At 46.6% G+C, this 14785-nt stretch overlaps 1 protein-coding gene across 2 annotated transcripts in view; it reads right to left on the bottom strand.

Annotated features, from left to right (window-relative positions):
- SGSM3 (small G protein signaling modulator 3) overlaps positions 1 to 13636 on the bottom strand; it is a 29196-nt gene extending 15560 nt beyond the window's left edge. Inside the window, exons 1-5 of one of the 2 annotated variants that reach the window (XM_039391423.1) lie at positions 13620 to 13636; positions 12762 to 12812; positions 3903 to 3981; positions 2533 to 2618; positions 1278 to 1344 (exon numbers count right to left, since the gene is read on the bottom strand). In XM_039391423.1, coding sequence (XP_039247357.1) covers positions 1278 to 1344; positions 2533 to 2618; positions 3903 to 3909 — 160 coding nt within the window. In that variant the 5' untranslated portion in view covers positions 3910 to 3981; positions 12762 to 12812; positions 13620 to 13636. Of the gene's footprint in view, positions 1 to 1277; positions 1345 to 2532; positions 2619 to 3902; positions 3982 to 12761; positions 13247 to 13619 lie in introns of those variants that run through there. The other variant, XM_039391422.1, reaches the window with a different exon arrangement.
- Positions 13637 to 14785: the final 1149 nt, after the last annotated feature.

Raw genomic sequence — 14785 nt, 5'->3', positions numbered from 1 at the left:
AGTCAGAGCATGGAAAGGCAAAGCTTGGTTTCTGACTGCCTTCTCCATGGAGCAAATTTAATGGTCATAAACAAAAAGCACTGGGACCTTGAGAACTAAGAAGGTGTCAGCAGGCTTCTAGTCTCTACTTACTCATGATTTAGAGCACAGTGTGGCTGGAATTAAACAAGACCTCGGCAGCAGCCATCCTGCTGGGTTTTATAAGAATCTGTAAATCAGGCTGACAAAAGCGTAGCAAGCCTCAGAGGTGAAAAGCAGAAGCTATACGCTCATGGAAGTAATGAGGTGCAAAATGTTAACTTTGGGGATATTTAATCATCAAAAAAGCTTTAGCAAGGACACCTCCAAATTCAAAATGAGAGAGCACCTTAACCTAAGGCTGGCTTTCTAAAATAGACACTTTAGCACAAGTACAGGTTTGACGTAAGGTGCTCTTGTCCTTAATCATATAATACATTTCAACAATGCGGTCCAAATCTTTCTGCTGATTTTATAATGCACGAGTCTGTGAAATTTTCTGGCTGGGAAAAAAACCAAAACGCTGTGTCCTGTCCTCATCTCCAGGTCATGGCTTCAAAGAGGATCCTCTGTAACTTAAGGTGACTCACAGCACACATGTGAACAACTTCTGCCCTTGCACTGTATGGCCTGAGCCCTGGAAACATCCTCCAGAGCACATAAAGTAATTCCTACATCTCCTTTCTCTTCCTCTTTGCAAAAGCCAGCTGTTGTAGTTCAATGCTCAGCTGCAATAGCTCTCCACATCTCCTCCTATTCGGTTGCCTTTCTCCATATCTTGCAGAAAAATTAGGATGTGGGGTTTACCCATACAGTTTGTCCTACACTTTGCTGAGATGCTGGGATGGGCAGAACGAATACTGTTGCCACTCATTTTGGCCACGAGTTTTTCAACAGACAGAATGTTTCATTGTGCCTGCTGTGAGTGCTTACAATGATACTGAACACAACACTGTCAACTGGGAAAGTTGCCCTTCCCCAGCATGCAGCTGCTAATGGAAACGGTAACCCCTCTTTTCTCTCTTTTACCCATGGCACAAGCATAAGGGGATGGAAATTACTTCTGCATAGTCTATGCTCCAGACTCCCATAAGGCCAGCACATCTAATTCACTTGATTACAATAGCAGGATACAGAAAGATGATGACAGGTGGGTAGACAAGAGCAAGTACAGAATGGTTGCAAAGCCACCCTGACATACTTGGAAGCACAGGAAGGGCTGCACACAACGGAAGTGGGAGGGATAGGACTGGCTTTACCTTCCTTGTCAACTCGGAAACCGAATTCATCATAGCGAAACTCTGGCTGCTCGACGGATTCTTCTTTCTGGGAGATGTGAGGAAGGAAAACAGACACTTTCACCACTTTAGCACTGCATAACTGAACAGAGACACATGGATTTTGCCCCATCTCACCACTGTCCGCATTGTGCCCTTTGAGCACTTAGATCCCCTTGCCCTTTAATTTTCAATGCCTCCCACCACAATTCCAAGCTGAGCAGATATTGCATACCATTCGCATGTTGACTTCTCCACGGAAGTTGTGAAGCCCTGCCATCAAACCTGCACAGATTTTCCTAGCAATCCTTTTTCCAGGAGGACTTGAGCTCAGCCTCATATCAAGATCAGAACTCCCCACTTGGAGGGGCATGGAGCCCTCCTCATGAACTGAGGAATACACACACCAGCTAAAGAGGTCTCTGCTGTCTGCGTTGCTAACGCACAGCAGTCCTTCCTGTTACCTCTGCGCACACACTGCAAATTCAGCTCCCTGCACTGTGACATCTCCTGCCTGTTGCTCTCAGATTTTCTCTGAAAGACACCAGGCAAAACTGGGATTTGCACCAAAGGAAATTAAGATCCATGACCCAAATCTCAACCTTCCTCATCTGTGCTCACAGTTGGCACTGGGGGATACATAGTGGAGGTTATAACTAGGCTTCTTTTAGGACTGAAAACCTACAGATACCTCCCTTTTCCTGCAAGCCCACCTGCTCCTCCTGTAGGGACTCTTGGAAGCACTGAACCCAGGTAGCACCCCAGAAATGTGCTTCCCGCATAGCTCCACGATAAGCTTTAATCTGCCTCATTGGGCTCAACTGCCTTCAGCAAACTGTGGATAAGTTATGAAATTCCATGGCTGCTTCCTTCCTTCCTCCTCTGCCCACCTGACAAGCCTTGAGGCTAGCATTTCCTGCCATACACAAGCCATCCAGAGTAGCTTGATGATGACAGAGGCTCCCTGACAGTGTCAACATTTTTACACTGGAGCAATAGTTGCAAAACAGCAAAGCAATAATTCACACAAGTTTCTTTGTACTCTGCAAGATCCTCTTGCAAAACCCAGGATGCAGCCACAAAACATGTGAATTTTAAGTGCCCACCACTAAAGCACCAGAGGAAAAGTGTGCCTCTCCCTCCTTTTCCCTGCGGCTTTCAGAGACCACCAGAAACCACCAGGGTCCCTCTACTTTTGCACAGCCAGAGAACACCCCCTCCCTGCCCCACACTATACCTGTGTGTATTTTGCCAGGATGTCCTGAGGCCAAATGCTGGGAGTGAGTGCTGAGAAGGGACCCCCAGCAGAGGGAGTGTGATGGCCTAAACAGAAAGAGATCAACACAGCAGTGAAAACCTGGAAGAACACCCTTGGGAAGACACACTTAATACAAACTGTTTCAGCAAGGGAAGGACTCATTCTGCAGTTTGTCGTGACTGCTACTCTAGACAGGGAGACAGCTCCCACTTCATCAAGGAAGCCAGTAATTTCAGATGGTTTTGTTCCTTATTACCGAGTAAAAGAGGCAGAAAGGCCAAATGGAGTTCCCTCTAAGAAAGAGATTTTTAGGAAAGAGAAATAGTTCTATGGCATCATATGATCACTCATCTGATTGGAAAAGCTGTGCAATCAGTGCCAAGCCAGAGGAATTACCACAAAAAAATATTATTATGGAGAAGTAAATGCCTCTGATGGAGGCACCAACCCCAGCACCAGCAGCAATCCAGAGCTTACTGAAACTCTGTCACTCAGACACCACAATGGAAAACCAGAGCCTTCAGCAAGATGCTCAACTGCAACCTTTTTTTCTAAAAGGGCTGGGATATTGTCAGACCATGTATAGAGAGTTGCAGCAATGAAAGTATGCCTATTATCTTGGACTTTTGTGTTCAAGATAAGCACCCTTCCAATCTCAGGTAGAGTGCCACTGAACAGCCTCCCTTGGAATACAAGCATACATCAACTTTTGCACTTAAAGCAGATCAACATGTTCCAAGTCTTCTATTGTTCATATCACCAAAGCAAAGGTTTACTTGGCTTTGAAGTATAGTTTCCCTCAGGGTTATATGCCCTGAAATAATCAGCTGGACCAGGAAGGAAGGTTTAGACAAAAGCATGGGGTGGGAGAGTTGGCCACTACAAGAAAGAGAAGACCTAGTTTTAGTAAAGCTTATCTCAGTAGTCCACAGTTGAACTCCAGTTATTCTTCAGCCTTCTGCCTGCCCTGGAGCTACCATTGTACAGTAAAGTCTCTCATAATCACCAAATGAGCCACCAACTTTGGGGCAAATCTTGGGAGGAGAACAGAACCAAGCAAATCTTATAAAAAACAGGGGAAAGAAGATTACATTTCAATGTTCTTTTTCCTCTGTGTTCAATGGCTGAAAAGGCTTCTTTGGGGTAAAAGAAGGAACTGAGTTCACCCTGAGTGAAAAGGCAGCTGGGTCACAAAGAGTGGGGTTGTTTCCTTGCTCCCAATTTAACCAGACAGCATGTTAATATAAAGAATGGCTCTTGGAACCAGGAACTTTATTTTATGAAGTTTCTGCTGAAGAAAGAGCAAGCAACCAAACAAGCAGATACTGAGTCCATTTCTGTCTGCTCACCGGACATTGCACTAGGTAAGGCTGAGTAGCAGAGGCTGTCAGCAGGTCCAGAAGTGCTGTTTGAAGAGGTCAGCGGTTACTAGAAAGAAAAGGCAAGGAGAGAATTCAATTAGCATCTAAAAACATGGTGGGGGACAGAGAGACCCCTCACTCACAACTTCTCCACATGAAAATTAAATCCCTTAGTATTTAAGTTCTGCCCCCACAAAAAATAAATTCCGGAGACTGGAATTTCCTCTTGATTTCATGCCTACTGACCAGCTAGAAAGAGCACACTGCCATTTACCAAATTCCTTGTGACAGTACCACCATTGCTGATCAAAAGAATGTCAAAAACCAAGACAATTTTTATGACCTTTTCCATCACATATTGCGAGTCCTATATTTAATTATCAATACAAAAAACCCACACCATACATCATCAGTCTCTGAAGACACTGACCATGGAGAAGGGACAGAAACAGTGAAAAGGGTTTAAGGGGGTATCATTAGATGCAATAAGCCTAAAAGAGATTTTAGTAGCAGCATCACAAAGTACAGGAGCGAAGTGTGTAGGGGTGTGGAAACACAGCTCTCTGAAGGATGTGGCCATGGACAAGATGCTATCAAGTAACTCTGCAATGAGCCAGGAACCAGGTTCCTCTGAACTAAAGCAGGCAGTAGAGCTCAGATGATTAAACAGCCCACGTACCTCCCCCTCTCTTGCTTTCCTGACACTAGTTAACAGCAGATTTTTATGGGTTTTTTTTATGGGGATTTCCAGGAAAACAATGGAATAGTTCAGTAATCAGAGAGAGAGATTCTGGACTTTAGGATCAACCTTACAATTTATGTGTGGGAGACGGCAAGAGCCACCTCTAACAAGCAGATAAAGCCAGTGCTGGGATATATCAGTCACTTGCACTTCCTTGGGAAAGAACATGGGAGAAACTAACACATCTGGGATGGCTTTTCCAGCTTCCCCTTTCCAGTAAAGCTACTTATGACTGTAAACTGCTAAAAGTAGGAACCCGAGGGATTCATCCAGCAAGCCCTGTCAAAGTTGGTTTATAGTGCTGAATAGTACAGGGTTACATTGCCTTTGCATCTCAGTGAGCTTTCCAGGGAGCACTTGTAGCCTGAAAGCGACTTGCTACAGCACTCCAAGATAAGCGGCTGTACAACACTGCAAAAGCATAAAAAACATCTGTGTCTGGAAACACAAATGATAAGCTTTCCTCCTCCCAGATTTAGACAGTTCTCTGCCTGAGAAAGGCTGACATGGATCAACAGATGCTCTGATTTTCTGACACCAACTCTTAGGGCAAAAAGAATAGCAAAGAAACTACAAAAAAATCCAGCTTTTATTTCTGAGAAGTAATGTTGTCCACAGGATGGTAAGTTCTTACTCACCAGTTCTGTAAACATTTATCTCCCCATCACTCTAGTCCCATTTGTTCCCTTAGCACTAACTCTTCTCTCAGTAGCTGAAGACATAACAACAATTACAAAATGAGCATCTGCATACTCGTATTACATGGGAATGCACACAGCATGCCCACCAAGCAGGTACATTGGCTGACAGTACCTATTTCCCTTTCAACATCACTGTGAACGTATTTCGATGTTTTTCAGGTTTATCATTCCCTTGCAACCATGACTGCTCTGCTCCTGAGCCTGCAAAGTGTCCTTTTACTCTGCCTTCTCTCAACCCAGTTAACCCTGTTTCCAATTACTTTTACTAGGAATGCAGTCACCATGTGAAGCATCTGCCACGCTTCTCATTGCTTCTCATTGCCTCAGTGCCTCAAGCCTGTGAGTAGGAATCCCTCTCGGCCATTATTAACTTTCATCGTGTGCGCAATTGCTGCTGAACCAACTTGCGACGGAGGAGCCGGGCCAGTGTTTGGAAGAGCAGGAGAGTGCTGAGTGAGTTTCTCCTCATCCCAAAACAGGTGTAGTAGAGGGAACACCTTCCTTGTCCACGTCACTGCATGCTGGCCTCCACCTTGCTGGGGATCACTCCCCTGCCTGCTGCCTGCTCGCTCTCCTGTCCCTGACATTAGAGCACTGAACTTGGTGGGCAGGTTTTTCCAGCCCCTGGTTCCTATAGAAACGTTCCTGCAAGCACCGATCTGGGACAGAGTCCAAGGAGAGTGTGAGGCTCACCTTGCTTCTGGCATGGTTGTACAGAAGGGCAGGGAGAGAAGCAAGAATCACACCAAGAGAAGGCTCCTGCTGCGGCACACGGAGGCAGAGTGCCAGGGACTGCCCACAGAGACAGGCGTCTCCAAGAGAAGGTGCTGAGGCCACTGCACCAGCCCTTCCAGCATCACAGGAACCAGGAAGAAAGTTCCCTGGCTAAGCAAGGCACCACCCGGGGCAAGACAGGAGGCGGAGGAGGATACCTGGTATACAGTAAGTTCTTTCCTTTGACTGACGTATACAAACCTAAAGCAACTCTTGAACTCTCCTAGCCAGGAGACAAGTAACAAAAGGGGCTCCCACAAAGCCTGTGAAACCACACGTGTGAAATTGCTACAGCTCCTAGCTGGGTTATTAGCACAGTACACACTTCTGAGAACAAGAAAGAGTATGAAATACAAAGGAAAAAACACATCAGGTCGAACAAATATTAATGGCAACTCCCAAACCCTCAGAACTCCAAAACTAAAACCACACACACATTAAGAAGCATCTCCCACTTTTAAAGGTAACTTAAGTTTCCTATATGAAGCAATCTTGGCCACATAACAGGCAGTCCTCACATTTTGAAAGAAATATACTTTTTGTTAAAATGCTAATGGTACCTGTTATTTGCAGATTTATTTTTTGTGTTCAGACTCTAAAAATAATCACACCACCTCTGGTTCCAGCCTGCTAGAAGACAGCTACACTGAGTGTGTGTACCTGAAAAAGAAGGCTGCAAGGGAAGCGTGTAGTCAACATCAGGTACAGCCACTTGAAGCACTCCACCCGCAACACTTTTGCTGGAGTTGCAAATACACACCATGCAAGATTATAGTTAGCTTCTTTTCCAGCGCAGGCGTCCTTTAGAAATGGATGTCTGCAAAGGAGACCTGCAAATTTACTTCCACGTGGCAATATTATGCCTCCTTTGGACATGCTGGCTCTTCCACACAGCTGTGGTATGACAGATTTCAATTACCTGGCTTCTGGCAAACACCAGATAGCAATCTCCTGCTGCCTATGTTTTACTTGCTTGGCCTCTTTTGCCACGTGATCTCCACAAAGCCTGCAGCAGTAGTGCCTGGATGTGCTAAGCATGAAATGATGCTGTCTGGAGCCTTTCAGTAGGATCTTAATTTTGGGACAGAAACTCCTTGTCAGAGTGTTATTCCCCTGCTGATTTTAGCAACTAAAAAAGGTAAGAAGCCAATAAAAAAAGAACAACATACCTCTAGCAGAAAGACTGTGCAGAAGACAAACACTTCACAAAGTAATGTTTTTGTATGCTAAAAACTTTACAACTACAAAGGAGCCACTAGTAAACATCATCAGAAGGACTAGAACAAGCCCAACAATTCCTTCTAGAATAATTTTCATCCACTGTCATAAGAACAGCATACACAACACCTCTTCTGACAGTAAGCTAGCATTGGAAAAACTGTTTTCCTCTATGTTTAATGAACGTGAAGCAACATTGAATGCAGTAAATCCCACTGCTACCTCTGCACTCTCAGCTGGTTTCCACTGCTCTCTATTCTCTTCCTTTATTAAAAAGCAAACAGTTTGGAAGAGAGAAAAGTGATTGCAAAATCACAGTACCCATCAGGAGGCCATGCACTTAGGTGTAGTTCTAAAAGCCTCTTCCAGTTCACCTTTTGAAATCCCAAGTAGATTGCATCCAATTTAACATTTCCCTCTTTCAGAAATCAGACAAAAACTCTGCACTGAATCAGGCAGTTCAATTGTGTCCTCTCACACCCAGAAAACTTGTTTTCCGAATTATAATCCTGACTTGCTCAATGAAATGTCCAAAAGGAACTCTCAGCAGGAAGCCTTTGGCCTTCCTTCCCTTCCCCCGTCAGTGTCTCCCTCAGGTCAGGCAAAGGCATATCCTGGAGCTGCAAATGCCATTAGTCCATGAATCAATATTTACTTTGCACGAAGAGTCAGAAGAAATCTCCAGCTTCACAAACAAGTGAGCAAAGCACAGACACACACCTGACCAAGGGGGTGAAAAGGATGCCAATAATTTCTTTCCCTTGCACCCTGACACCCTAGCTTTTTAAAAAATGCAGAATGCCATGCAGACACTGACACACAGCAGCTGTGTTACACTGCTGGTGAACCTGGGTCATTCCAGGAACTATCTGTTCAAGGCTTACAAACCATGACCAGCCTCACATTGCTTTGGGTGTTGAGCAACACACTGCAAATGCAGGCGGGAGGCGCTGAGGGAGCCTTCGTGCTTCCTTTTTACAACATGACTGGGAATGAAGAGCTGAGGGACTTTAACTGCCCTCAACCCGCTTTCTGGTAGAGTGGAAGTGAAGCAGAGATACACCGAAAACCTAGAGCAGGTCTTGAAAGGGGGATGTGAGACCTGGAGAGCAGCGAGGGAGAGGCTGTGACAGCCTTGCAGAGCCGGGTGGGCAGGGAGGAAGGATGGCAAACTGCTGACAGTGTTATGCACTGACTGCAGAGGCACCACTCAGGACTCCAGTGCTGCCCAGTCATCAACTGGGATCACATACTGACTGCAGGAATGTGGTGGGGCAAAGTGCCTCCTCTCAGCTGCCTCAGGGAACTTAGAGCAACACTTAACAAAGGCAACAAAAAGTAAACTGGAATTCTGTGTCTCCTGCCATAAAGCACCTTGTAAATTCCTGGTCTCATTGGAAATGTAATTCCATGCAGAAATGCAACTAAAATGTACTTCAATGCAACAGTTCTGTACCCTGTTCGGTGGTCAGCAAGTCTGCCTGCTGCAATGACAGAGCTGGAGGTGCTGAACCACTGACAGTTTAAACAAAAGGAACAGAACAAGGGACTTTCAGTTTTGTATCCATTTCATCTCCCTTTTGAAAATAAGGATGTGAAAAAGCAGAATCCTGCTTCCTACTGTTTATGTATTGGACAGACAGACACAGATGGACTTCCTGATCACAGTTCAATGTGTCAAGCCTGTCTCTGAAAAAACTCTACACAACACCTGCTTATGTAGAATGCAGATATCCTACATATGAACAGATATCTTATTTTCAGAACAGAACTGCCTTTTATTTGCCTGGCACCAGAGCAAACAGCGTGCCAGCTAAACGTGAACTGCACCACTGTGGAGAAACTCTTGTTAGCCAAGACCCCTGGGATCAGAAGAGGAGGAGTTTCCCCTTTCCTGGTGCTCCCATTGCACGAGTGGTGAAAAGATGGGACTATAGAGTGCTCCTTGCATCTCACACAGGATTACAACTTAGTATTAAAACAACAGTTGTTGGGGTTTTCTCTCTGCATTGAATGAGGTCAGAGAAAAAGGCCAGGATACCAACTAGCATGGTGTTCACTCTCGTTGCACAGTAAAATTCTCCTTGCTTCCAACACAGAGGCGAGAAAACCCATATGTGCCAAAAAAGGCAATCACCCTAGTCTCAAAGGCTTAGGGTAAAGGCAATTCCACATTAAACACCACAATGTAAATATAAACCAAAGGTTTCTGATTACTGTCTAAGGAGGCCCCGAACACACCTTCCATCACAGTCAGGTACTGCACAATAAATGGTCACTTTCACCTAAAAGAACACGGTGCAGGACCAGGGCACTTCTGCAGAACTCTACAGAAACTCGTTTTCCCCAAAACTCCCCAGAAGTGGTTTCCACCTTCTGGCCCATGAACTTCTGCAACACTGCAAACTATTATAAGATGTCTGAGGAAAGTAATTGCAACTGTCTAATTTCATTTCAACACAGAAGTTTGAAAGAAAATATTTCTGCTAGAGATGCAGGGTTGCACCAGGCAAAGAAAGCCTGAAAGACACTTGTGACAGTTATTTAAAGTCAGGTATTGTGAAGTCTTTTATATGACACTCCTGCTCTAAGTGGTGACAAGCAGTGCCATCTGAGGCTCTCCATCACCAGCCCTGTTGGCTCATCCCTGGTGAAAGTTTGATTCTCAAGCTGGTCTCGTCCCACTGTTCCCAGTGACAAAGGAACAAGAGCGTCTCTTCCTTGACACAGCCTTTTCGCAGAGGTTTAGCTGTCAGGGTTTGCTGTTACCTTGGTGAGGTGTTAGAAAGACTCGATTCGGGTCACTCCCCTGTACCTCTGTTGAGTTACTATTTCCTCCATTATTCACAAAAAATAGTCAGATTCAAGTCCCAGGACCCTAAGCAAGTCTCGCTTCATTTGGCTTCAGAAAATGGCTTTTTAAGGAAAGTATACCCCATAGCATTTGAAATTTTTCTCCTTCAGGGCTCTGTCTTTACAGAACTTAACTTTCTGAAGAGGTTAGTAACACTCAAAACACCTCTCAGGACTGTTTGCAAAGCCCTTATCTAGCATGTCATGTTTGACTACTTAGATCTTGCTCCTGCAGAAATTTACATGCACAGATAACTTAAGAGGAAAAAAACCAAAATATACAATGACTGTTAACATTTGTGACAAAACAAGACAAAACCTCTGATATTTCCTGATTCTGGGGATCAGGAAGACTTCTTCTCCAGAAAAAGAAAGGCTGTCAGGTTACGGACACTTTCTTTCATCTCTGAATCATCAAATACTTCCCAGACAAGAAATACTGCACTGTCTGGGCAGTAACAAAGTTCTTGTAGTCATCCTTATAGCAATATACTATTTTTTTTTCACCTATCTCATAAAACAAGTGTGTTTTCATTTCTCCTAGGGTGATTTTCCCAAATCTTCGTTCGTGAAGCCCAGCCATGAGGGTGATTTTCTTAAGACAGAAACAAAATTGCTCTATTACCAATATACCTTGTTGCATTCCAGTTTAAGAAAAGCTGAGGCTTCCTCAGAGACAAAACAAATGTGGCAGGACAACATCCTCCTCTTTCCTACCTAGTGTCAACAGCAACACAGCTGACAAGTGAGATTTTCCCCAGTGCTCCCACATACTTACCCCTGTGTAAGCTTTATGTATTTAAAACCTAGACCCTGTGATGAAAGGTGGCATAGAAAGAAGTTTAAGCAAGTCTTTGTGTGGCTGAGGACACAAACCTGACGTGCCAACACCTCTCCGTCCCTTGAGGGACACTTGGGACACTGCATTCACAACACAGAATGAAGCAATTTGTTTACCTCATCCTACCTGACAGTTGCAAAATCTCTGTATCCTATCCATTTGAGCTAGGATAGGAGCCAGGACACCCACTGTGATACAGATCACCAACTAGGATCACTGCTGATTTAGCTAGAAGAGCTGTAGAACCATGTACACCAAAATATAAGGCGCCTTACCTTTACCACTGCAGAGAAAGTTGCAATACTTCTTAGGATTTATTTTTTAAAAGTTTTCTTTGCTTCTTATGTGTTGGTGAGAAGTTTGCAATTGACAGTCAGGAAGAGACATCATCCCGACCATTTCCAAAACAGTTACTACCTCAGGAGGGGTGAACTCATCGACTCCTTTGTTAAAGCATCCCAAATACCAAACATGGGAAACAATCCTGCAACATTCAAACCAATTCACTAAGAATGGGACTGAGACTGGCCGCCCATTTCACACAGATCCCTTAATCAATAACCTCTACTGTCACCGCCACCTCTGGTGAGAGAAATAGATTTTTAAAGGCTTAACATTTTGATTATTGTCCATCTGTTAAGAATGTCAAGGTCCTTTAGAACACTGACATTAGCAAAAGATCTCATCTTGCAGGAAAGATAGTGACAGGTTAAAAGCACAGCAAAGAAGAAAAATCTAAATTACATTAGCAGGGACCCCAAAACTGGAGAATTATTTCAGTCCTGAGCAGGTGTGCAGTACTTTCCTCACTTTGACTCTATCATCGCCTGACCAGTGCAATTCCTCCAGAAATATGCCCCTCCTCTCTGCTGACCCTCACAGATTCCCTTCACCCTTCTTCAGAGGAACAGTCACTATGAATGACATCTCCCTGAGAATACCAAGCCACGTTATTAAAATGTCATCGTAAAAGGAATTGAGAAAGGAAGTATTTGTCATTTTAATCTGTTAAATACAGAATTAACATAACTTTGTATTAACATGACACAAGTATTCCCCACCCTGACCTCTTTAATTACATGTCATGCCTCTTCCCACCCCCTTCCTTCCCTTTTACTTTGTGAATTCTCCAGAGTAGGAATCCAACCCTTGTTTCTGCGCAGGGAAAGCTACACACACAGTGTGCAGATCTAGAAATACATAATGAAATTGATTTTTATTCCAGTGGCTTTTTCTTTTCAGGCCACCACTCCAGACACTGTAGCAGCTAAAAAACTAATCTAGAATTTAGATTATCCAGCAAGCAACTGTATTCTGATCAACAGCTCAGCAAAAGCACAGCAGTTGCCCACTCCTGCCAGGCTGGCAGCTCCTTCTTGAGTGATTTCACGATCCAGTCTTGCACTACTAAAAAAACACTGATTGTAATTCCAGCAAGACTACTTCTCTCTCCCATCTATTTGCACAAAAGGATCCCTCATTTCCTGAAGGCACTGTTACTACTTTATCCTTCCCTCCCCCAAAAAAATCACAGCAAGCCGTGAAGAGTAGGGCTTGAGACATCATGAAGTAGGAAGCTATGACATCACATAACCCCTCCAACACTGAAATCTACTTGTTTAGAAGGAAAGTACCTGCTTAAATTCAGACATCCCTCAAAAAATTAGGAAGGAAGCAAAGCAGATACAGGGAGGAAATTTTTCCTGTCCCACCCTTACCAGATCTGTGAAGAGACACCAAACAGCTGTCCCGGAGTCCACAGCCACTGCCTGCAATGAGATTTAAATCCGTGTGACAGCGGTTCTTCACTCCCTTGAATTTGCATCACCAGGTAAGAGAATTACATCTGTCTCCCGTCTTCCTGACATTTATTACAGCTGACAATCACGGGGCCTGCAGCACGTCTATTTGTGCCCATTGCCTAGAGGATACTGCCATATTTCCATCTCAGTTCCGTAACCGTTCCTTCCCCCCAGCCAGACAGGAGACAGACTGTCTCTCCTCCGGGGCACACCTCCGAAAAGGTGCACGCGTGGAGAGCAAATGAGTATGGCAGAGCAGGACGAACCAGAGATCGCCGGGAGTCGCAGTCACAGGCAGGAGAAGAGGCGGGTGAGGGCAGAGGCACGTCCCGGGGAGCAGGGGAGAGCCCAGCCCGGAGAAGGGGCGCCGGCAGCGCAGGGAGAACGTGCCCCGGCAGCTCGGCGGCGAAGCCGTGCACAGCATGAGTCACTGGCGGAGCCAGACCCTGCGTCAGCGCAGCAGGTGCGCGGGAGCCTCCCCGGGGATGAGGGTCCCTGCCTTCCCCCGGCCCGGGCCCGGCGAGCGGCGCCGCGGCCGCACAGCCCCTGCCCCACACACAGCCCCGGCAGCGGGGCCGCCCGGGCGGGGAGCAGGGCAGGGAGGGGGTGCTGGGGGAGAGGTGTGCGCGGGGGGCCTGACAAGGTGGCTCGACGGCTCCTGGGGAGCCCCCCCGGCGCGGCGGCAGGCGCAGGGCTGGCAGCCCTGGAGGGCGAGGGGTGGCCCGCGGGCTGAGCCCCCTCCCCGCGCAGCGCCGACCCCGGCCCCGCACCCACCTGCTGCCGCCGCGCTCCCCTCAGGGCGGGCGCCGGCCCCGACCCGGCGGCCCCGCACGCCGCTCAGCAGGCGCATGCGCGGGATCCGGGCGGCGGCGCGGGGCGCGCTGGGGGCTGTAGGCCGGGAAGCGCGGTCGGGAACGCGTGGGCAGGCGCCGGGATGCTGGCGCTCACCCATCGCTCGGGGCCGGGGGAATCGCCCCTCCAAGCAGCGCACAGACCCAGGCGCCGCCAGCAGAGCGCCAGTGTCACAGGCACGGGCTGCAGGAACACAGGGCAGAACCATCCAGAAGCGGGATTAGTCACAGAATCACAGGATCAATTAGGCTGGAAAAGACCTCTGAGATCATCGAGTCCAACCTATGACCGAACACCACCATGCCACTCAGTGCCACGTCCAGCCTTTCCTTAAACACCTCCAGGGACAGTGACTCCACCACCTCCCTGGGCAGCCTATTCCAGTGTCTAATCACCCTTTCTGTGAAGAAATTAATCTTAAGGTCCAACCTAAACCTCCCCTGGTGCAGCTTAAGATCATGTCCTCTCATCCTGCCCCTAGTTGTCTGGGAGAAGAGGCCAACACCCACCTGGCTACAACCTCCTTTCAGGTCGTTGTAGAAAGCAATAAGGTCTCCTTTTCTCCAGACTAAGCAGCCCCAGCTCCCTCAGCTGCTCCTCATCAGACTTGTGCTCCAAACCCTTCACCAGCTTTGCTGCCCTTCTCTGGACCCACTCCAGCACCTCAATGTCCTTCCTGAATTTAGGGACCTAGAACTGGCCATAGCACTCAAGGTGTGGCCTTGCCAGTGCTGAGTACAGGAGGAGAATCAAGAGCTGCTCAGTCAAGAGCTGCTCCTGAAGCACTGCTTGGTGGTGACCTGTTCCCACCAACCAAGGAGAGGGGGGAACTACATCTTTGGCTGGTGTCAGTGCAAACGCCGCCAGAAAGAAGACAGGTCATAAACTAAGGAGTAGAAGTCTCTTAAAGGATTGTGCCAGTTTTCTAGGAGGGTGACATTTCCTCTGTGCCATTGTTATTTGTTCAAAACTTTCTAGGAAAACAAGTCCAATAGTTCACAGCTGGCAGCCTCGGCCTAGCACAAAGATTTATTTCCAGATGACAAGAAAAGGTACATTAGCTGATCCTCTTCCCTGCACAGTTTCTT

This window comes from Pipra filicauda, unplaced genomic scaffold, assembly GCF_003945595.2.
Source record: "Pipra filicauda isolate LSUMZ 115617 unplaced genomic scaffold, ASM394559v2 scaffold95_size2449627_pilon, whole genome shotgun sequence".
Classification (NCBI taxonomy): Eukaryota; Metazoa; Chordata; class Aves; order Passeriformes; family Pipridae; genus Pipra; species Pipra filicauda.
This window is presented reverse-complemented; position numbering and strand designations above follow the sequence as displayed.